Here is a 21,879-nt window from a genome sequence, read left to right as displayed (position 1 = left end):
GTATAATATGCATAGTCTTCTTTTTCTTCTTGAAAATGTGAGTGTGTTCAAAGTCTATAAGACTGCTTTAATGTCTTTAAGGCCTTAAATTACATCTATTAAGTGGTTTAAATGTTTTGTTAATTGTTTTGACATTTTATTGTCCATAAAGATACAAGTGAAATTTTTTATTAAAATCAGATTTTATCATAAACAATAAATCAATCAACCAGCTTCATACATTATTATTTTGTTACACTGTTTTTTTCATGTAGAAGCGCCTTAATAATTCAAATTGGGGAGGACTTTATATCCACTGGCCTTTTTCACAGCAGGCATTTTGAATTGTGTCTCAGTAAGCCATGACAATGAAACAGTGAGCCATATAGCGGAGTTAAATGTAATTAACACCCTAAATAGTTTGTTAACATGGCCTGTGCTCTTTCTGAAAGGTGGGTACTGTTTATAGCTCTTCCCTGTGCATGCTTGGATAGGCCTAAAAGTGATTCTCTTGGGAAAACAAATGAATAGTTGCACAAACTGTACCATCATCTCCATCCACTGTATTAGATGATTAAAAATTCTTTCACATACGAGTTATTTATAATTTAGAGCCAATAGATTTGATCCATGGCGGTTTGGACTTGGACTTGATCTTAATCGTTGCTCAGAGTTGGTCTTAGTCAGCTAAAATGTGCTTCTGATGAGGACCCAGTGGGAGACACCGGCTGATGGAAGAAGTCACCACCAGGGCAATTCACCAGACTACCAATCTAAGTACAGGATCATGATTTTACGGCAACTTCTCTGGATCCTCTGACAAGGAAATCAGTCACTGGAATGGCGTTTAGTAACATCAAACTATGCCTGTGCATAATTTATATTATTTGCATGCCTACTGTTGTGATAAAAAAGTTCAATAAGTATCTTCAGTAAATATTGTTATAATTGGCTGCTGCTTGTTCCAATCATTTAGCCAACAGCAGGCTTAATCATTTAAAAATATTACATTATAACTGTAAGATTGAGTTTTTGTGAGCTTTTGAACTTTTTTATCCCTAAAGTCCACATTTAAAAGGCTAATCTTGAGTATAAACTTATATTGTAGTGTCTTTATGAGATAAGAAGGTAAAAAAACAAAACAAAACAGAAGGAGTGTGAAAGTGCCAAAGTTTGAACTCAAGTGTCTTTCTTTTCGTTAAGTAGCCTAAATAAGACCTAAAATTGTTGAGGACCACTTGTAACAACCATAAGGACTCCTTATGGTACCCGGACCACATTTGGAAACCACTGCTACATCCAACAAGCAGCATCCATGACAACCATGATTCGGATCCGGATCGACCTGCCGTAACTTAGTGATAGCCGTCGTAAAGTGGCGTGAATACAGTGACGCGGAGGGACAGAAACAGAAAACAGCGGGCTAGTTTGAAAGGAGGAAAGCGTTTTGGTAGTTATTGACAACGGTGTGACTTCCACAAAGTTAGTTTAGGTTTTTGTAGAAAATTATACAAAGGGCATTCTTACTGTGTTATTAAACTTTGCCGTTGAAGCATGCAGGGACGTTGCTCGGGACACTGACTTTACCCGGAAGGTTGTCAACAGCAACAGACGAGAAACGGAAAATATGAATGTTTGTTAAGCGGCTAACGCTAGCTACGTTAGCCACAGTAGCTCTATTTTGTATTACCGTAGCATTGTAAAGCATCTGCTACAGTGTTCACATCTTCCTGCTTAGCAAGCTGTCGAAAGAGGTAAGAGACAAACTGTGTTCACTTTTCCTCAAGAGCGTCAAGTGAGCTCAAAGTCTCATCCTGCGAGTGTGATAGAGACATGTTGACTAGCTAACATCAAATGTAAATGACAAATCCTCTTCTCTATAATGCCTTCAAACAAATGAACACGTTTCCAAATTACCAGTGTCATCCCCGATTAAATACGAACGGGCTTACATGCTGATGTGAGCCATCTGTATAATCTTTTTATCCATAAGAGCCTGAACTGATCTCTCTTGTTATTTTCAGCCCCAAAATGTGCTCTAAAGACATTCTTGTTTTGGAGGAGCAAGTGAGGAGTTTATCAGATGAGTTGATGCAATGCCAGGTATGTATTGATGTGTATTCAAACCCTCTAACACCGTAACAGTTACAAGTACAATAAGCTGCTCTTACATAGTGACATTTATTAGTGAACAGATGACAGCAAGTTTAATCAGCAAATGTCACATCATATTGACAATTTCAAGTTCATGAGCTGACAGTGTGGTGTTGTAATGTTCAAGCGTCCCACTTTGAGGTAAATTCAAATTACCTGACTGTGTACTAATGCAGCCCTCAAGGCGAGCACTATTTGTCATTTGTGTCTATTTACAATATGAACTGTTGTCTTCACATATTTTTCATGAGCCCGGTGAAGTAATGAGTGAAATACGTTTTTACCAGCCCATGAAATATGTAATATATGATGTGTCTATATAACTTTATTGTTTTTTACGTTGAGTATGCAGTCACTACCACAAACAGTTGGTTTATTGTCTGACAGCATGTTAATCTTCTCAGTAAATGCTGATATGCTGTGTGCAAATCCTTTTTTTTGGGGGGGTGCTTTTTGTCACTTCTATCAGAAATTACATTCCAAACCATTTCTCATGTTAATTAGCAGACCTATGACTCACCTAAGATACATACATAACATGTCTCCATTTTATAATATCATTAATAATCAAAAGATTTCTGGAGGGAGAACATTGCATGCTGGACAGAGCATTAATCAGCTGTTGCTGTTTCAGCTCTACAAATTTTGATTGTAGTTTCGAAGTTTAAGACTAAAGGTTGAGCTTGAAAAGCATATATGCCTAAGCATATTTTCAGGGAGTTAGCTATTATTTACTCCTACTAAATCGCATAGAGCATGTTTTAATTGTCTGCTTGTCACTGCTGTTTAGTTGTTTATGACCTCACCGCAGTTTATTGAATGTTCAGGAAAGACAGTAAATGGCGTGGAACAAATATCTATATATAACTCCCCATTTTTTATTTCTTCAAATAAATATAAACACATAGTCCAGAAAATGCTCATGAGCAGACTGAATGTGAGAACCTTTCATCTTCACTTTGTGAGTCAGTGATTGAGGGATGGTGTCCTTGCATACTCACCACCAGGTGGTGCCTAATAACATGAGTGAATTTAACCCAGCATTTCTCACTTTGCATATCCACAGTACCTTTCTGTACAGGTATGTAGACAGCTGTGGGGCTCAGCAGATGATGTGTTACATTTGGGTTTTTATTAGACTATTGATACCACCTAACATATGCGGCAGGAACATTTGTTGTGGTGCTGTTTGGCTATCACCGCATGTGTGCCTGTTGCCTTATTTACACTGTGCACAAGTTTAGTTTGACTTTTGAAGTTAACTTTTTAGCGTATCCTCGGAAAGAATCTTGATACCTTCATTCCATAACTTGTATGAGAGACAAGGAATCCTTACACACTGGTGCACATCCACGTATGCACCTATGCAATTTAATAAACAAGAAAAATTCATTTGCTTCCAATTCACTAAACTGTGTATGAATAACTGAAAATTAGAATGTTCTAGACCTGGTTAAAAATCAAAACACCTGTAACTGTGGCATGAATATTTTGAGTCTTTTTTTTTTTTTTTTAATTTTCAAAATGTGCATTTATTAAGCAACTTGTTGGAAATTATATGTAAGACTATGATTTTTTTTTTCCTTGTTAAATGTTTCTTAAGGTGTTTCCACTGTTCTTGCAAGTAATTAATTTGTATAATTAAGAGGTTTTGCTCACCTAATAACCCACAAAAAAGCACTACTGCTTCATCCCACGTTATCACCTGAAAATGTTCATTTTGCACGTAGTATGTCTCTCTGAAAAGCCTAGAAAACTCCATATAACATTTAATTTGTATAACATACTTAATGCTATTTACTAGTAGCACTAAGTAGACTTTAATCCTAAACACGCTGACAAGCAAATAGGGGCACCTTTAGTCTGTAACACTTGTGTTTCAATGTTTCTTTCAGTTGTAATGTAACACTACTCTGTACTACTGTGATATACCAGAATGATACCTTATGCACTTCAGACTGACAGACTCTGCTGCCCTACATCGCACTGACATTGAGGTCATCCTTGGTGGTCTTGTCAGGAATAGATCATCAGCGATTCTGTCTATCTAATTGGGACCTTTAGTTGCGCAGTGTGCCATTTAAATAGTGGCATTTGAATACCATTGATGTCTTAAGTCTCTGGCAAGATGTACTTCAGGACAGCCATTAACTACAAAGAGACTCATCTGTCGGCCAGCAAATGTTCCTACTAGACCATGTTAATTTTATTAACATGTGGCTGAATTCCAGTGGCTGTCTTTGGTGTGTTTAGCCCATGGTGTTTCAGTGTCTAGATTCAGAATTAATAATTCAGCGATCATCAAACACTCATTCATTGCATCTTTAAGTACACATACGGCAGATGAGAGCTCTTGATGAGAGTCCTGGCTGAAAACTTGTCTGTGGAATGGCTAATGGCAGCCAAAGGCCAGGCAGAGGGAGACCACCTATTTCAAGTCAACCATGCTGTTTAATTTCGTCGTTAGTTGCATTGCAGGGCTGATATGGTGAGATCTCTATCTCCATTCACCCTGCTCCCACTCTGTATACACACACTTACACACAGACACATACAGAGACAGAGATCTACAGTCCTTCCACTTTATATGTTCAGCTCATGGTCTTATCAAGGTCTGCTTCTGCCATTTTAGTAAATAATTGATTAGACACTTTTGAAAAGGGGGTTAAAATTCATGTACTAATTGGAGACCAGTAGATTCCATTGGGAGGGATGACTTTTATCTTATGATGATGTGAACATAATTTATCAGATAATTTTATATTAAGTCGATTTGGTATAATTCTGTCTTTTAATGTCAGAAAATGTAGTTTTTAGATGTCTCTCATTAAATGTAATGTAGCTTAAAAATGTTTGAAAAACCAGCGAGACAATTTGAATTGGAAATGTGTCAGGGGCTGGCTGGGTTTTTTACTTGAAGATGACTCTCTCTGTCATCAGTTTTGAGTTTCTTTGGGGCTAGTTACTTTGGAGCCGTAGTGGAAAACATATCTGGAGCGCAATTGATTAATAAAGAAAATGCAAGCTCGACTGCTGTGTTTTGATTTGGATCCCTGCTCTCCCCAGTCATAAATAGTGCATAATGACAAGTGTCAATGCTTGCTCCCCTTGAGTCGAAGGTCACATCTCAGCGATGAAAAATCCTGTTAAGAGAGGCTCATGATTAGAGAGGGCAGGACAGATCAAAAACTATTTTGTACAAGATATTTAAATTATTGATTGACTACCCCTTCTGTCGTATGCTAATGTCATTGAGCATCCCATTTAATTTTTTGTTTTTCAGTGAGATAAGCTGAGATATGCTGTGGCTTGTCTAGCAGGCCTCAATGCATTTTGAGACAAATTTATCAAAGGCCATTTATCTCAATTAGGAATAACAGCTGTTGACTGAATCCTTTATTTTCACAGGCAGACAAGGAGTTTGTGTGGTCCCTATGGAAACGGCTGCAAGTGGCAAATCCAGACTTGACCCAGGCTGTCAGTTTGGTGGTTGAGCGGTGAGTGGATACATCTTTCAAATTGCTACCTGAGAGGCTCAATAGCTGAAAATTCCTTTATCTCTCAAGTGAAGGGAAATATGTGTGAAAGTCGTTCAAGGGATGTTTAAGGCACCTTGGCCATTCTGCTGGGGTTACGACGGAATCTGGTGCAGATGCTGATTTAAGCCTTCTTATCCCCGGTCTAGCAGTTCAACCATGGAAACCCCTTTAATGAAAACACTCCTCCTCTGCCGCACCCGTTCTGGACAGTTGAAACACTCCTGCCAAATACTTGACTTTATCGGATGAATTGTGAGATTGAATATGACCTCTCTTGCAGGGTGGCTAAGCCACACCAAACATAGTGGCATGAGAACTTTCAGAGAAGAACAGAGGTCTGTGTCTTTTCACAGTTGGATAAATTAAACATATTCCTCCTTATTTGGGAAAAAATATTTGACCTTAAATTTTCTTTGATGCTGGCATCACTGCAGTTTGAACACTGGTTGTTTTGTCCACTTGTATGTATTTCAGATACCAATGAAATGAATGCAAAGCTGTATACAACTTTATAGTTTCCAACTTTTATTCTATTAAGGATTTCTTAGAATGGCATTTCCTCTATCATTTGTGCATATCACTTACTTTTTTAGGTCTGTCAGTTGTTGTGGACCCTTAATAGGGGTATAACACAGTGCAGCAGCATGCAGAGACTTCTTCAGTACCTGTGCCTCTCATTTCTTCTCCACACCCTCTTCAGTGCCTTTATAGCCCCATAGGAAACCCATCAAAGTATGTTGGTCCACTGAGACTGGTGGGGGAACATGCACCCAGAGAGTGCATGTGTATTGTATCACCTGATGCGCAGGAGGATATTGACATGGTAATTGTGTCGACTCCAGTCAAGCGCTGGTGCCCACTGGGAACTGCCATTCACCCTCCCCTCCCCTTCCTGTGTGGATCTTGTAGAGTGATTGGTTGGTTGCTCAGGACATGGTGAACACAGCCCAATATACAAGGAGATGTAGCTAGGCCAGCCCGCGTTCCAGCTCCTCCAGGGACACCAGATACTTATTTCAGTGTCTACCAGGGGAGAGGGCTGATCAGAGGAGACAAAGAGACGAGAGAAAAGGCCTCAGAGATGGGAGGTGTAGAAGGTGCAAGTGATGAGTGGAGGGAATGGGTGGCCCCTGGTGGCCTAAAGCAGTTGAAACAAACAGGTCCCCGACTGATGCCTTGTTTTTGTCTCCCTGAAAGTTCATTATGATAAAAGAGGAGCTAGTGGGCTGGAGAGAAAAGTTTGGTGCAGCAGCGGGATGGTACAGTTACTCTGCTTTTATAACTAATTCAGCAGTTTCCTTTTTATTCACACTGATAGCCTTTTTCTTGAATTTAAGTTTTCCTAAAAATTAAAAAAGAAACAAAAGACCATTAATTGCCTATTTGTTTTGGGGCGTATTTTGGTTCCCAAGATCAGCACCAGCACAAAGATTGTGAAATTGATAGTTGGAAAATGGCATTTTGCAAAACCGTTACAAAGAACAGGATTTACACTGAAAGTATTAAGGAAGCCACGTTACATAGTACTCTTGAGGCATACTGTATGACATCAGGCCAATCAAAATCTCTAAAATACTGAATGTACAGATTTCTGTTTGCCTGTCTCTATCTACTGTACATCCACTGTGTTTGAAAGTTATATTTTGAAGGAGGTGTGGGTCCTTTGTTATAGGCCTTGAATCCGATGATCTTTGCAGATATATTTTGCAATTTTGCAATCCAATTGTTCTGACGCTATGGCCTCAAGTCATTCATTTTTTCTTCTCTCTTTCTTCCAGTGAGAAGCACAAAGCGGAGATAAAGGACAGGAAGGTGCTTGAGATCCTCCAGTCCAAAGACTATAAGATACAGGAGCTGGAACAGGTGCATAACAGTTTGGTCTAAAAGGCTGTAAATGTCTCTGTTAGATCTCAGACACATCAGTAGACAGGGGTAACTCAACCAAGTCCAAGATATTTATTGACAAAGGCTGCTAGTTGTATGCAATAGGATAAGTAGTGTAGAAGTAGAAATCTCTAATCAGATTATAATATATTGTCTCCAAAAGGAGAGCATTTCTCATTGATGTCTCCCAACCACAGTCTCTAAACTACAACGCTAGATTGACTCTCTCTTACCTGGTTTCTCTTGCACCGCCCCGTGAGTAATATTTCTTGATGGTATGATGGCTAACGATAATGACATCACTAATGTAATTTACTCCAAATCATCATCCCTTCACTGAAGCATCTGTCAGTCTCCTTCATTAGCGTCCCTTATCCAGAATCGTGTTCATTCCTAATGAGACTGGCTGTAATGGAGTCATCAGCTTGCCAGGGTTTCTTTTTTTTTTTTTTTTTTTTACATTGCCCTCCTGTCTATACAGTAGTTATAGTAATAATCTTAACAATAAGAACAGATACAATAAAAAAAGACAGCTAACCAGTACAAAGACAGTACAGCACTGCTGACCGCTAACTTGCAAGCAGATCTCACAAACTTTGTTTCTATAGCCTCTGGATAGAACGGCAGCAGTGTTACAAAACCCAATAGAACAAACTATCTGTAGAACATGTTTGTTTATAAGCTAAGAACTAAATGTATTGTGAGACACTAAGGTAATGAATATGTTAGAATATTTCTACTGTAACTACTGCATTAATGTCACTGTAACTTCAAAACTCGGTTTTTAAGCCACTAGCAGTAATAAACTAAAGTAAAAAGTAAGTGTGGCTTATTTATTCTCTATCTATACGAAAGGCCTGCTGTAGCATATTATGCATGAAAAAAGTTTGTTTTACTTTAAATGGTACTTTAGAATTGAAATATTTTCCTTTTCACATTAATGTTAGACCAACACTTTCCCTGAAATTTTATTTTCCAAACAGTACACTCAAAAAATTGGAAATGTTTTTACATCTCAGTGAAGTCTACTTGATTTTAACATACATTGGTTCAACTGAAAACTGTATTGATCTGCATTAATGTAACTGTCATCAGTAACTAATGGCAGGCGAGTGGATATCTTACCACAGCTACATACACGAGGAGCCACACAATCTTAGTTTACGATTTTCCCCCAGTGTCTCAAAGTTGTGAACCAACCTCCTGTGCCACTCTCCAGCTGAAGGCCATAGTGGACTACAGTAACAATGCAAACAGCCAAGCAAAGCCGCCCATTTTATTGGCTGCTTTGAGAGTTGTTATAATTGAGTGATTAAGTAATAAATGAATCCATTACTTGTAACCCAAATTAGTTCCAAAGTACGTGTGAAAGTGTAAACCTATTAATGTCTAATGAGGTGATCTGATAAATTCCAAATTGGCTTTTATAGAAAAGCCAATAAAATGTTAAAATTTAATTAAATTGTTAATGAATTCTTCCATTTTCATACTTACATGCTTTTGTTTCCTGTGCTTAAAAGGTGTCTTGTTCTCCTCTTTAAAGTGTTGGTAATGAAACTTACAGGCTATTTGAGAATCTCATTAAGAGCATTGAGCTCTGTGCTGTGTCATCCGGCCCTCTGACAGTCATCATCTCATCCACAGTCTTGAGCCATACATACCCAAATAATGATTCATTGGTTTTCCCTCTTTTCTGGGGGGATGTGATGGTCCACTGAGTCCACACAGGATCTTTCACTCGTCTTAGTATCTCCACTCTCCAACTTTGATAATGTTTTTTTCCTTCCCATTCTTGTTTTTTTTATTCCACCTCTTTCTCCATATACTTTCCCTCGCTACTCCTTTCCATTTTTGTAACATAATTAGCTTTCATTTTTGAGCTGCACTGGGAATTTCCAAATGCTAATCTTTCTGTCCTAGACCTCTTAACTTAGCGGAACCCCCCTTTTTTCTCCTCTATCAATTGAGCACTACTGGGTTCAAATTGTTCTTGCCTACCTCATTATCAACGTTTGAATTTATTTTCTGCTCTCCAGTATAAATCTCTATTAAAGCCCCTCTGTTCTTAGCACGGCGAGCAAGGAGTAGCGAGGAACGCTAAATCCACTATCTGGATATATCTGAGCGATTTTCCCTCAACGTGGCAATTAATTGCATCCCAGAGCACAGTGTTATTTGAGAGGAGGGTGTACCCACAGAAGGCTGTGGATTACCAGCCAATGCCAAACCCCAGCTGATGCAGTGTTAAGAGGCCAGCCTCCTCCTACTAAGGCCACAAAGGCTGCCAAAAACATGAAGTGAACATATACTAGCATCAAAAGTGGGTGGCCATTAATATCATTGAATCATTTTTTGCGGCCTCTGGACTGGTGAAACATTAAATTGATCATAATAGAGCTTTATATTTTGCGACTCAATATAGATTTCAGTTGGGTCTTAATAGTTGAGTGTGTGTGGTTGCTTTTTGTTAAAAGCTTCAAAGATTAGTGGATTAGAGCCGTTAAATTATCTGTAGCTGTTTTAATAATCTATTAATGGTTTTAAGTAATTTTTCAGGAAAAAAAGCCAAAATATTTGATTGTTCCTGATTCTCAAATGAGAGAATTGCCTCTTTCTTGTGTTTTTACATTACTGTAAATGGAATATCTTCAGATATTAATTATTTATGTCATAAACAAGACATTCACTAACATCACCTGAGGCTCTGGGATATTGTGAAATGTTTTATTGTTTTCTTATATATCTTGAATCTAATCATTAATCGTGAAAATAATGAGCTGAATAATCTATTATGAAAAAATCATTAATTGCAGCCCTATTTTTTGCGATTCAAGGATTAATCACGGATTTTGTCTTTGTGTATTCAACACCTCTGCTGTTAATGTTTACAGACATAGTTTTGGGCAAATTCAAACTTTTTAGTTTTATGCTATTTTGACACAATCAATGCCTTATTTTTGATTTGAGTTTTCCAAGACTCAAACCCTTTGTGCTCTCCCTCTCTTATCTTGATCTCTATCTGTGTTACTTCGTCTTTTTCTTTCTGTCTCACTGTCTGCCACAGAATGTGACAGGGTGGCAGCAGGAGATTAACAACTTGGTACAGAGGAGGACGACAGTGGACAAGGAGAGTGCCTTAATGAAGAAGGAACTGACAGCTCTGCGTGAACAACTGGTCATGAAGAGTCAGGTACTTAAGATTGGTGGAACAAATTTTCCGTGGCAGTCTTGTCCTCAGAGTCGAAAATCTCTTTTCTGTGTGGCACTGAACACGACAAGTTCCCTGTAGCTATAGCCACAGGCGTTTGAATCATTTAGAAGAGAAAGAGGATAGCTCAGCCCTCTTGAACACAATCTCTTTATTTTTGTGTCTTCTCCTCTCGCTTCTCACCATCGCTCTGTCTCACCCTTTCTTGCTCTTAGCTTTCTTTCTTGCTACTGACAACAGAGAATACTTAACAACTGGAATGTATGTGTGTGTGAGTGTGAGAGAGAGAGAGAGAAAAAGCGGGAGAGAAAGGAAAGCAGGTTGTTAACTTGCAGATAAATACTTAATGACTGCTTCAGTGGAGAAAGCGAAAAGTGCGCTTGTGATGGTGTGGCTTCTCCCTAATTATGCTTAGATGGGACCCGGCTATGATTAATTGATAAAGGAATGGTCCTTACACAGTCTTGGTGAGGTCTCATGGCGAGAAATTGTGGGGGACAGCATCAAAGGAGACCTAGGTTGAGTCTAATGGGTCTTGCAGCAAGCACCATTCTCATTAGGAGCCTGTCATTAAAGCCGACAGACTGGCCCCTGTACCTGCATGAGCCCAGCTCTTGAGGCATGGCTCGGCCCATACCAGCCAACTTCTGGCCGCGTGGGCCCAGTCATACAGCGCTGGTGACCTTGGCCAATCAGTGGCCCATGCAGGGGGCTCCCGCAGCAAAGCCGGTCGACTGTTTACATATTCATTTCAGCTTCAACCCCATGGGTCGCTTCTCTTTTTGTATTTCTCCAGCTTTCTGTTTCATTTTCTCAGTTTGAATCGCTACTTTTCCTTTTTCTCTCCTTCAGTCACCATTGTTTATTTGGCCCTTACGACCTCCTGCTCTTCTCCTTACACACACACACCTCTTTTATCCAGGAAATGAAGACGGAGTGTGGGAGGAAAGAGGAGGAGGAGCGGCAGGTGGTGCGTGCTCTAGAGGAGGAGAAAGAGGGATTAACATCCCGCTGCGCCGCCCTGCGAGCTGACCTGGAGGAGAAAGAGAGGCAGGCCAATAGCCAACGAGACCAGAGGGATGCTGCCCAGGCCAGAGTCAAGGTATGAACATGGGGACAAGTCCATTCAGACACACACACACACACACACAAAGTTGTACAGGAAGGGCCCTGTCCTCTAGCTTTCTTTTTTCTTCTGCACACCTTGAACTCTCTGATCCCTCATACCCTTTCCTCCTCAGCATGTGAATATAAAAAGATTTCTGTAGCAAAGCACACAATTTAAATATGCAGGGACTATATTCAAAGGAAGGAAAAATTATGATTCAACATGGGGGAGACTGGTCTTCCTTAGTTGGGGTAAAAAAAAAAAATTGAGCTGACCACAACTGAGAGGAAGTTTTATGAAGTCATTTCCATATGTGGGTGCAAATGTTTGTGGTTGGAAGTTTTCTGTCATTCATTTTTCGCAACTATAAGCGGGTCAGAATCTGTCTATTGCTTGAATCATCGTTACGAATCAATACTTCCCATTTCTGTGAACATGAGGAATGCAGAGATCAGAGAATAACAATAGTGTTGCTGTTTAAACATTCAACCAATCAAATCATAATTAGAGTCCTTGAAGAGTTATCATTCACAATTTAACCTGCCGCCTCTTGCCATTCCCTTACACAAATCAGCTGCCTGCCAATACCAGAGTCTCCGGACAGCAGGAGCAGCAGAAGAACCTCACATTCTTCCCCATCCTTATAGACTAATCGTTATGAAACATTTTGCTTCGCTACTCAAATGGAGTCAGACAGAAAGTCTTGAATAAGTCAGGGCAGCAGAGTAATTACACTTGGACAGAATGAAGCCCAGCAACTAGTCTATGCACATCCATCACAGCCTAAGACACTCCACCTGTTCCTCATTTTTTCTATCATACATTGATTTGAAAGATGGAGATGGAGAATATGGGGTATGCGGTGGATACATCATGCCAATTTGTTTGACATAGCAACAATTTGTCCAGGAATTTATCATTTAATCCCGTGCTTGCACAGATAAAGAACACCTACTGTTTAACTAGACAGGGTGGACAAAATGAAGGAAACACTTATTTCAACACTTAAAAAGTAACTGCCAGACAGTACAAATTATGTCTTAAATAAATGACCACCAAATTAATAAGCACAGTCTCCTCGTGTATAGACACCATACATACTGGATTGTTGTTGTATGTACTTTGAGTGTTATGGCATCGTTTTATGTACTTTCTTGTAATTGCAAGATGACTACTTAATTTTACATATGGTTAATTTTGGCCCATTTTTTAATTACAGTGAAACTGTCAAGGTTTGGAGACCTTTATGTGTGCTGATGCCATGAAATGTGCTTTTCTCTGCTGATTTACTCTTATTAAGGAAAAGCTGTCACTAACACCTTGTCTACTCCTGCTGCACAGCAAAAGTAGCACAATAGCAGCAGCTGCAGCCCTATATCAGTGTCTCCTCTGGATCTGTTCAACCACAGTGCTGCTTTGCAGTCAAAAGTATTTTGACAGTGCTGACAGCCCAAAGCACAATCAATCAGCTGTATGATTAAAACTGAGGAGTATCTGTTCCATCAGATTGATATGAGGGGGACAAATGAGAGTTATTACTGAAATGTGTGTGGTATGGGCAGCCAGTAACAGCAAGGGGTTGTTTGATGTCCAACATAAACACTTTGTCACATTGTCAAATGAAAAATGTTTGTTTCCAGTGCAGAGTATGCAGCCTCACTAGTCTTCAGTGGATTGAGCACTAAATCACACAACACATCGAAATGTAGCAAAACACATAGTGGAGAAATTCCCTCACATAGCACAACCCTAACCCCCAGAATGGTTTTGATAAACTCATGTGGAATAATATGTGGAAAAGTCCGTCAAATTTCAAATTGTTCCTTCATCTCTCTGAAAGTGCTCCAAATGAGATGTTGTTCTTCTACACCAGGAGTTGGAGGAGGAGCTGCACAACGCCTGGCAAGAGTTGTCAAGCTTGCAGAGCCACAACAGCAGTCTAGCAGCTCAGCTTTCTTCCAAAGAGAGGGAGCTGACAGTAAAAGAGGCGCAACTCATTCAACTTCGGTGAGCCCCACTAACTAAAGCGATGTTTTTGGGTAATTTCATTAGAAATCATCATTAAAAGAAGTATGAATTTCTCCTGTTCAGACTTATACATGCATATCCTTTCACATATGTTAGTGTGTGCAGCAGTTAGTGTATCGCTCTTCACACCGTGAGGCTTTTGGGTGACACAGGTTTCTTCCACTCTGGCTCACCTAAAGCCACTTGATAAGCCCTGCATAGTGGATGTGCTTTAAAAGAGGGAGAAAAGGGAAACGGGGCAGGCTTTGGCTAAGCTGTAGTCGATATGATAAAAACTGTGAGAACCGTAGGAGTCTTAGAGGTAATCTCAACCTTTTTTAGCTACTTTTCTGTTTTAATGCCAGAGGCACTCTTGACGTGTCAGTCACACCAGGGCTGGAGACCATTCTTAAGGTTTAGCAAGGCGATTAAAGATGTCCTTAAAGTTAGAGCAGCACTTTCTGGTAATTCCATGGGACACAAAACACATTTCTGCTTATTTGTTGATGCTGGCGAGAGATTTGCTCAAGGAAAGTTAGATTTTGTTGACTTAAGAAAGAACGTATCATTGCCGTTGGTTCACAATTATTTTTCAGTTATGTATTTTGATTATTTGTGTAACTGAATGACATTTGTATCAATTAACACATTTTAACACACTTCATTTAATCATTAAATCTAAGAAAATCAATAATTCACTTTCCTGATGTGATTTAAGTCCTTTGACCTCTTCACATCATTTCAAATATGATCTCTCTTTATTAATAGACTTGAATTGAATCCAAATCTTGACTTAATTTCAGTGTATTAATAGAGAAGAGAATGACATCGCTGCTCTCATGCGTATTGACATACAATATTTTTTCATTAACAGTCCCAGTGCCTGTACAGTATGAATTTGTATAACATGTTCTGTATGTGTGGGTGTCTATGTGAGTGTAGTCGTGACTGTGCAGAAGCACAGACCCTTTACAGACAGAGTACAGAACATGCAGCAGAGCAGAGCCATCTGATCAAGCAACTGGAGGGACTCAACCTCGACACACAGAGAGTCCTGAGGAACCAAGAAGAGGCACATACTGCTGACACCACTTCCTACCAGAGGGTACTTGCACACACTCTCACGCCAAACCTCAAACTCATCATTAATGTCACCACTTTGCTGCACGCAATAACCTACAATTATTTCATCTGTGCCAGAAAAGAAGGACTTTTCTCACCGTATCCTGTTACTGTGAATGGGTTCTCAGCCTACCGTCCCTCCCTCTGATAACTGTACCACTGTGCCATACATTTCACAGGGAGGGAGAACAGAACAGTAAACATAAACGTTAAGGAACATTTTTGCTATCCTTTCATATTATTGTCCTTTTTGTTGACTTTTTATCCTTCTGATTTTCATTTTTGCCCTAAGTTCAATGATCAATAATCTTAGCATATATTTCATATCTCTATAGAAATAAGAAAACATTTGTCAGTCTTCGTGTCACCTAATTTCATGTGTGATTTTGTCTCATATTCCTCCATTTGACAACCTAGCTGGTTGTCACGACCCATTCCCTTGCCTCTTCACCTCCCCTCCTGCCCTCCCTCTGGTTCTCCTAACTTTCTGTCCTGTTGATTGTGTTGACAGCTGTACAAGGAGTTGAGTCAGTGCTACCAGGCCCTCACGTCTAGCGAGGCCAACCTCCGTCAGAGTCACCAGGAGCTCAGCAGCCTGCTGGCTCAGAGAGACCAACACATCCTGCAGCTTCAAGCCCAGTTACAACAGCAGCAGCAGGAACAAATACAACTGCAGCAACAACTTCAGCAACAGGCTCAACAGGCAGCCCTTTACCCCTCACCAACCAGACAGACCAACTTCAAGGTAAGCACCCTTCTCCGTCTTCACCATCTCCCCCACAGAGGCCTCCTCTTTATGAAGTTCATCCAGTGCATCACAACTCCAGGCTAAGGGGTGCTTTTCTATTTTTCTATGTTCTGCTGCAAAAGGTGTTGAACTTTGATATGCATTTGTGTGGGTATGGGTAACATCTATGCTTTCTCTTACATAATAAATACATTACATTATGATACATCTGTCAATCACCAGTCTGGAGCTATTGTCTAATTGTCCTAAGGTACAGAAACGGTAATGTGTAGGTTGATTAGTAGGCACAGTAATAACTGACAAGCCCCAGCAATGCCTGTGGCGGTGGTCTTTAACTGAGAATCACTCTCTTAATATCGCTGTAGTTCACCCTTGATCTATCCATCTCTCTTAGTACCAGTGTCTTTCATGTCAGCTATCTGATCTTCTCTGTCCTGGGCATGCATGCACTGATTTACTTACTTAATCTATCTTCTTTCCATCCTCCCACCCAAGTACCTGGAAGTCCTTTTAACACACTCAAGTCAGATAGAAAAGGTATATCAGAGGTTGAGAGTGGTGATTTAATAGGAGCCCAGTAATTCTTGAAGATGGTTAGAGTTACAGTTCTACATCTGTCAGTCAGCAGGGGTTTGGCTTTATCTCTTTACCTTTGAACTGTCACCCCAAGGCAATAGAGGCTCTAGTATGAAGTTAATGCTGCAGCTACATTTAAAGTGGCCTTTAACAACTGGTAATGATATGGTGATAGGTGTTTCTTAGACCACACAGTGTCAAAGACATGGTTGAGAATAGTAACAGGTATCTATATACATAGATACATTTATACATCTATATACTCTCCATCAATATTGCGGCACTGCAATGGTTGTTACGAGTCTGCAGTATGACTCTTGCTTCATTTTAAACTACGTCCTATTGCCGATGAAACAACTCAGTGTAGCTGAGGCAGTGGAAGATAATATTTTTGCAGCAGCTGAGTAATTTCTTTGCCTCGGCAGACTGTAATTGTTTAATTTGATTGGTTGATATTTTCTGACAGTGCTGCCCCCAGACTGTGGAAGTTAAAAGATATCAGCTCAAATGTTAAGTGAGTTACAATCGCCCTGTCTCACTTAACCCTGTTAATTTAACCAGCGGTGAAATATAAATGGATCATTTAGTCAGTAATTAAATACAGTACTGCAGTGTTCCCCAGTAATTAATACTACATTTAGAGAAGATGCAGTTAGTGCTGTGTGTGTGAGTGTGTGAGTGTGTGTGTGTGTGTGTGTGTGTGTGTGTGTGTGTGTGTGTGTGTGTGTGTGTGTGTGTGTGTGAGTGTGTGTGTGAGTGTGTGTGTGAGTGTGTGAGTGTGTGTGTGAGTGTGTGTGTGAGTGTGTGTGTGAGTGTGTGTGAGTGTGTGTGAGTGTGTGTGAGTGTGTGTGTGTGCGTGTGCGTGCGTGTGAATGCATCTATGAACGATATGTATGTGATGTAAGTGTGTATATGCATATGTGTGTTTCACTCCGGGTCTCTTCCACAGCTAGGTCAGAATGAGTAAATTGATTGCACATTTTCAGGACTGAGATATGATTAGAATTATAACTACAAAAATATCACGTACTGTATATAACCTATGCTAAGAATTAATATGAACTTTTGTTTACTGAACACATGTAGCTGCTGTCTGTCTGATTTGTTTCTTTAACTTTCTTACCTACTGACATCAAAGTGAACAGATCAGGTATCCCAAGGTATAGCTCTCAGTCAGTAGGGCTTTTTGTTTCCCACTCTGTAATTTCACTGACAGGTTGTGAGTATGTGTGCTCGTGTATGTCTGCGTGGGTGCGTGTGCGACTAAAAGTGTGTGTATCCAAGCACATAATCGCAAATTCTGTAACAACTTCCTCCCGAACACCTGTTAAATTCTAATGCTCAGGTTGTTAAGGCAGATTTAATTTTAATTTTAAATGTTTTGGTGGAAGTTACCATTGGAGGTGATCAAAGTGCTGATCGCAACGGGAGCACAGAGGGGAGACGCAGCGCTCATTTGAATACGGACCAGAGCGACGGCTTTGAACACCCCTCCCGCAGTGGTTTTTGGGCAGGAGCGGGGATAAAGGAGGAGGGTGGGTGAGAGGAATAACACCCATTGTGTGTTATACTTCCATGCTGTGCTCCAAGACTGACTGTCTGTTCTCTCCTGGCTTATGTCAAGTTTACTCTTAACAGAAAGACAGACAGACTTTACAAAGGCTTAAAGATGAACAATGTCTCGAGTAACCAAACAGTTCTGTCTCGCTGACAGTTACTATGAGTGAGGCTATGTTTTTTTGGATACTGATACCTTCTATATCAATTAACCTGCAGGGTCAGCACCAGGTTGAAAAATGAATATTGCTTTTTTTTTTTTTTTTTTTTAACATTATTATTCTTGTTCCTAGTTTTTAACTAATGGTGATTTTCATTATTGACTAATCTGTTGAATATTGATTGACCATGAAAATAGTTTTTGTCAAAAGTCAACAAATTGAGTGCAAGTAGTGTTTCAGCACTACTGCTTCCATAATGTCAGACTGGAAATGGCCTCATGCTCTGATCTTCTAGCTGTAGGGTCTGGCTGAACGTCAGGCACCTGTGTGATCCCACGCACAATGAGATTCAGTTTGGACAAACCAGGTGGGGGATGTTTGGGTTGCCAGGTTGGGTGGTCACCATAACAATCAAGAGGCAAGGAAGAGTCCTCATTAGTGGACAAAAAACTAGTTAGAGTGAACGTTCAATCATTTACAACTATCTCCCTAACTGCATAATTGTATTTGTAGTAGTCTAGTGTTTGGCTATTGTCAGAGCTGTACGGTGATTAAAGACCAACATTAGGATCCATAGCAGACCTCAGGCTTTCTGGAACCTTCACCACAGTAAATGAGTGGTAAGTTGTTAATTGTGTGGGCAGTCATTCAAAGCACTGGTTATTCTCTCATCAGCACTAGAAAGGGAAAATTAGACATGTTCATTCACTCCAGAAAAGTTTCATATAAGTAGAACAGAAGGAAGCTCCTGTGTCTTTTAAATGTTTTCCTAAAACTTTATTAATATACATGAGGCCCTTTTCACAGAGGGCATTTTCACATTTTACAGTAAGAAAAGCACAGGTGTAAATAACAAAAAGAATAATGGCTGAATTCCATTTAGCTGCTTCAGTTTCAGGGTCCTAGTATTGTTCTTGGTGGCTCGCTGTCACACTGGGACAGAACAGATCATGATATTATTAGTAACGCCTGTGTTTTTCTTAATATGACAAGTCAAAAAGGCCTGTTTTCATACTATTAAATACACCAATAGACATGTCTATGTCTGTGAGTGGAGGAATTGAGGAGTCGCGCACCTGCACAATGCACAAAATGTTGTTAAAATGTTGAAGTCCATAATATGGGTTTTCTAGACTGAACCTTAAGTACGGAAGCAACATTTCCCAAGGTGGCCAGGCTATTTTTTCTCCTTTTTTTAATAAATTGAAAGAAACCCACATGGTGCATCTCCCTTAGCTTATTGAGATGGTTTTTAACATCTGCTTCTGGCTTGTTATTTATGTTAGCCAATCTAAACGCTTTTAGATGTATAATTAAAGTGCTAGTTACACACACATATGCGCATAAATACACCCACCGCTTTGCCGGGTCACGGTTTGCTTAGGTGAGGCATTTTCTTTTGATCATCATCATCATTAATAGCAACCATCAAGTGAAAATGATGAAGCCATAATACTACAAAGAAACATTGAAATTAGTTTTTCAACCAAGAGCTCAACTAACAGAATGGATTCAGCCAGAGGGTTCTCTTGTGTATTTTTATGTTCTGTATTTAACTCAACTTTTCAGTGTTTACGACCTTTCAGTGCACCTTAGACTTACAACAGTATAAGGATAGAGAATACTTTAAGTCTTTGCTGATGTTCAGGAGAATGTGTTGGAAAGCTTGTGAAAGTCTTTTGCATGGGTCTTGTTTTGACTCTGGCGCTCTTCAGTTTTTTTTTCCCCATCAGGAATGCCACTCCTTTAGCCTAACTGTCAGGACCTCCCTCAGAGTATGTTAAAAAATTTAGTTCAGCCTGCTGCTTGCATTTTTATATGCCTCTTCTCTTCAGATACATCAGTCACTATTTCCATATGAGAACACACATACACACATACAAGTTTATACATTCAAATAATGCTTACAGATTAGAATCTGATAAATACTGTATTGAAATGCTGTTTTTGTCATCCACTTATCTTGTTTATGTTGAGTGTTGTCAGAAAATAGCGTTGTCAACATGAGTTTGTGTATGAACGTGTATTTGGAGCCGGGCCATGTCCAGGGCCAGAGACATACTAATGACATGGACTCCAGTGGTGTGTTTTACCAGCTCAACTGCTCTCATTAGATGAGAACCTCTGTGTAGCACAGCTCGCCTCATTAATGAAGCACAGCCATGTGCCGCTGCAGATACGTGCACTCAATCGTTCAAGCACATACACTCGGGTCAAACAGACTGTGTGGGAGGACTCAGGGCTGCGTACACGCACACAAAAACATACACGCACCCTACATCCCACTCACTGTGTGCTGTCCTATAAAGTCCCTCTTCACTGCACTCCAAGTTAACACACGCTCATACATAAATGCACACATGTATTCTTTGAACAGTCCTCATCTTGAATACAAAGCACACCTGGACCGGTGGGGGGCATGCACCTTCTAGCCCTCACTTCTGAAACCTATCCAATCACTTTCACAGACGCTGTCGCTCTACAGATGTGTCAGAGTGCGATTGTGCGAGTATGTATTTGTGTATGCATGTAGTCGTGTGTGTGCTTGTGTCTGTGTGTGTGTGTGTGCGGCAGGGCCCCTCCTGATTATAGCTGCTACATAATTAACAGTGATCAGATTTGTTTTGTGGCATAAATGGTGCATGTGTAGAACATTAGGCCTGGCAAGTCTCATTTCACATTCAGCTCAAGGGCTCGGCAGCAGACGGGTCACGAGCTTCAGGGAGCACAATCACAAGCCTCCCTCCATATGGTCCTGCCTGCCGCATCCTCACCAGCGAGGGCTGCGAGTGCCAGACAAGTTCCCCCAAGAACCTAATCGTGTTCAGTAATTACCAAGACCGGCTTTTCTTTTTTCCCCTCCCTCCTTTTCTGAGCCTCCCACCAGTCTCTTGCTCTTTTTTTCACTGCACCTGCATACTCTCCTCGTCTTATTCAATCTCATGCTCTCTCCCTGTCTGTTGCTTTCAATAAGCTGCTTGTAATATGTGTATTTTTCCCTTTTACTTCTTAGCTCCTTTACTGCCTTGCAGTTTCCCAATGTTTCTGTGTTTTTTTTGGTGGATGAAAATCAGGATGGGGATGAGAGAGAGGAAAAAACTCAGACACTCCCACATCAGTTAATTTCTAAATTGCTTTATGTGGCTGATGCCGAAAAACCCAGTCCGTCCTCCTGACTGCCTAGAAATTATAAATAATTGTAACAGATGCGCCAATATGGCCGGCCTCCAATAAACGAGGCCCCAGATAATTTGACCAACCCCCTTTGACAGGCCAATTTAATAAAACATGAACAAAATCTTCCTCACTAATAATTTATCATCCCCTCTCCTCCCCTTTGGTTAAAGTTGATTACCCTGGCAGTTAACAAGGTCACGCCCAGATGCCAGGTTTCTGATAATGCAATCAGGACTTGTTGGAAAAAAGGTAATGACATCCTGTGCGGTTTTCCTCACTACCTGGCCTCTTAGTAAAACATAGTTGTGAAGGCCTCTGTTTGTCAAAAGGCTTTGGTTTGATGTGTTGAGTGTTTTTGATAGCAGCAGGAGAAGGTGCGTTTTTTTTCTTTTGTTTCACACCCTTTTACTAAGGATTTAAGAAAAGAAAGATGGGAATATATGCAGTAAGGTGATGGAGTCAAGAGGTATGTGGGTGAGTGTGTCTTCAAGATGAAGGACTCTGACATCAACTAAGCTTATTCACAGTGTATAATAATGTCCTTTAACTATAGGTGGATGTGTCTCTTAAGAAGAATGTATCCTGTCCCTTAAAGCCATCCTTTCTGCACACACATCACCATCATAAAGGGCTGTGAGAAATGTTCATAACAGCAGCAG

The 21,879-nt window shown here is 40.2% G+C and overlaps 1 protein-coding gene across 1 annotated transcript in view; it reads left to right on the top strand.

Moving 5' to 3' along the window:
* The first annotated feature begins 2,010 nt into the window (after window positions 1-2,010).
* Window positions 2,011-21,879, top strand: part of cntln (centlein, centrosomal protein) — an 82,074-nt gene continuing 62,205 nt past the window's right edge. Inside the window, exons 1-8 of the mRNA XM_070827952.1 lie at window positions 2,011-2,082; window positions 5,542-5,630; window positions 7,451-7,535; window positions 10,621-10,746; window positions 11,687-11,866; window positions 13,746-13,879; window positions 14,822-14,984; window positions 15,513-15,746. Of these exons, the coding sequence (XP_070684053.1) occupies window positions 2,011-2,082; window positions 5,542-5,630; window positions 7,451-7,535; window positions 10,621-10,746; window positions 11,687-11,866; window positions 13,746-13,879; window positions 14,822-14,984; window positions 15,513-15,746 (1,083 nt within the window). The remainder of the gene's footprint in view (window positions 2,083-5,541; window positions 5,631-7,450; window positions 7,536-10,620; window positions 10,747-11,686; window positions 11,867-13,745; window positions 13,880-14,821; window positions 14,985-15,512; window positions 15,747-21,879) is intronic.

This window comes from Pempheris klunzingeri, chromosome 3 (genome assembly GCF_042242105.1).
Source record: "Pempheris klunzingeri isolate RE-2024b chromosome 3, fPemKlu1.hap1, whole genome shotgun sequence".
Lineage (NCBI taxonomy): Eukaryota > Metazoa > Chordata > Actinopteri > Acropomatiformes > Pempheridae > Pempheris > Pempheris klunzingeri.
The sequence above is the reverse complement of the archived record's forward strand: the minus strand, read 5'-3'. Positions and strand labels throughout refer to the sequence as shown.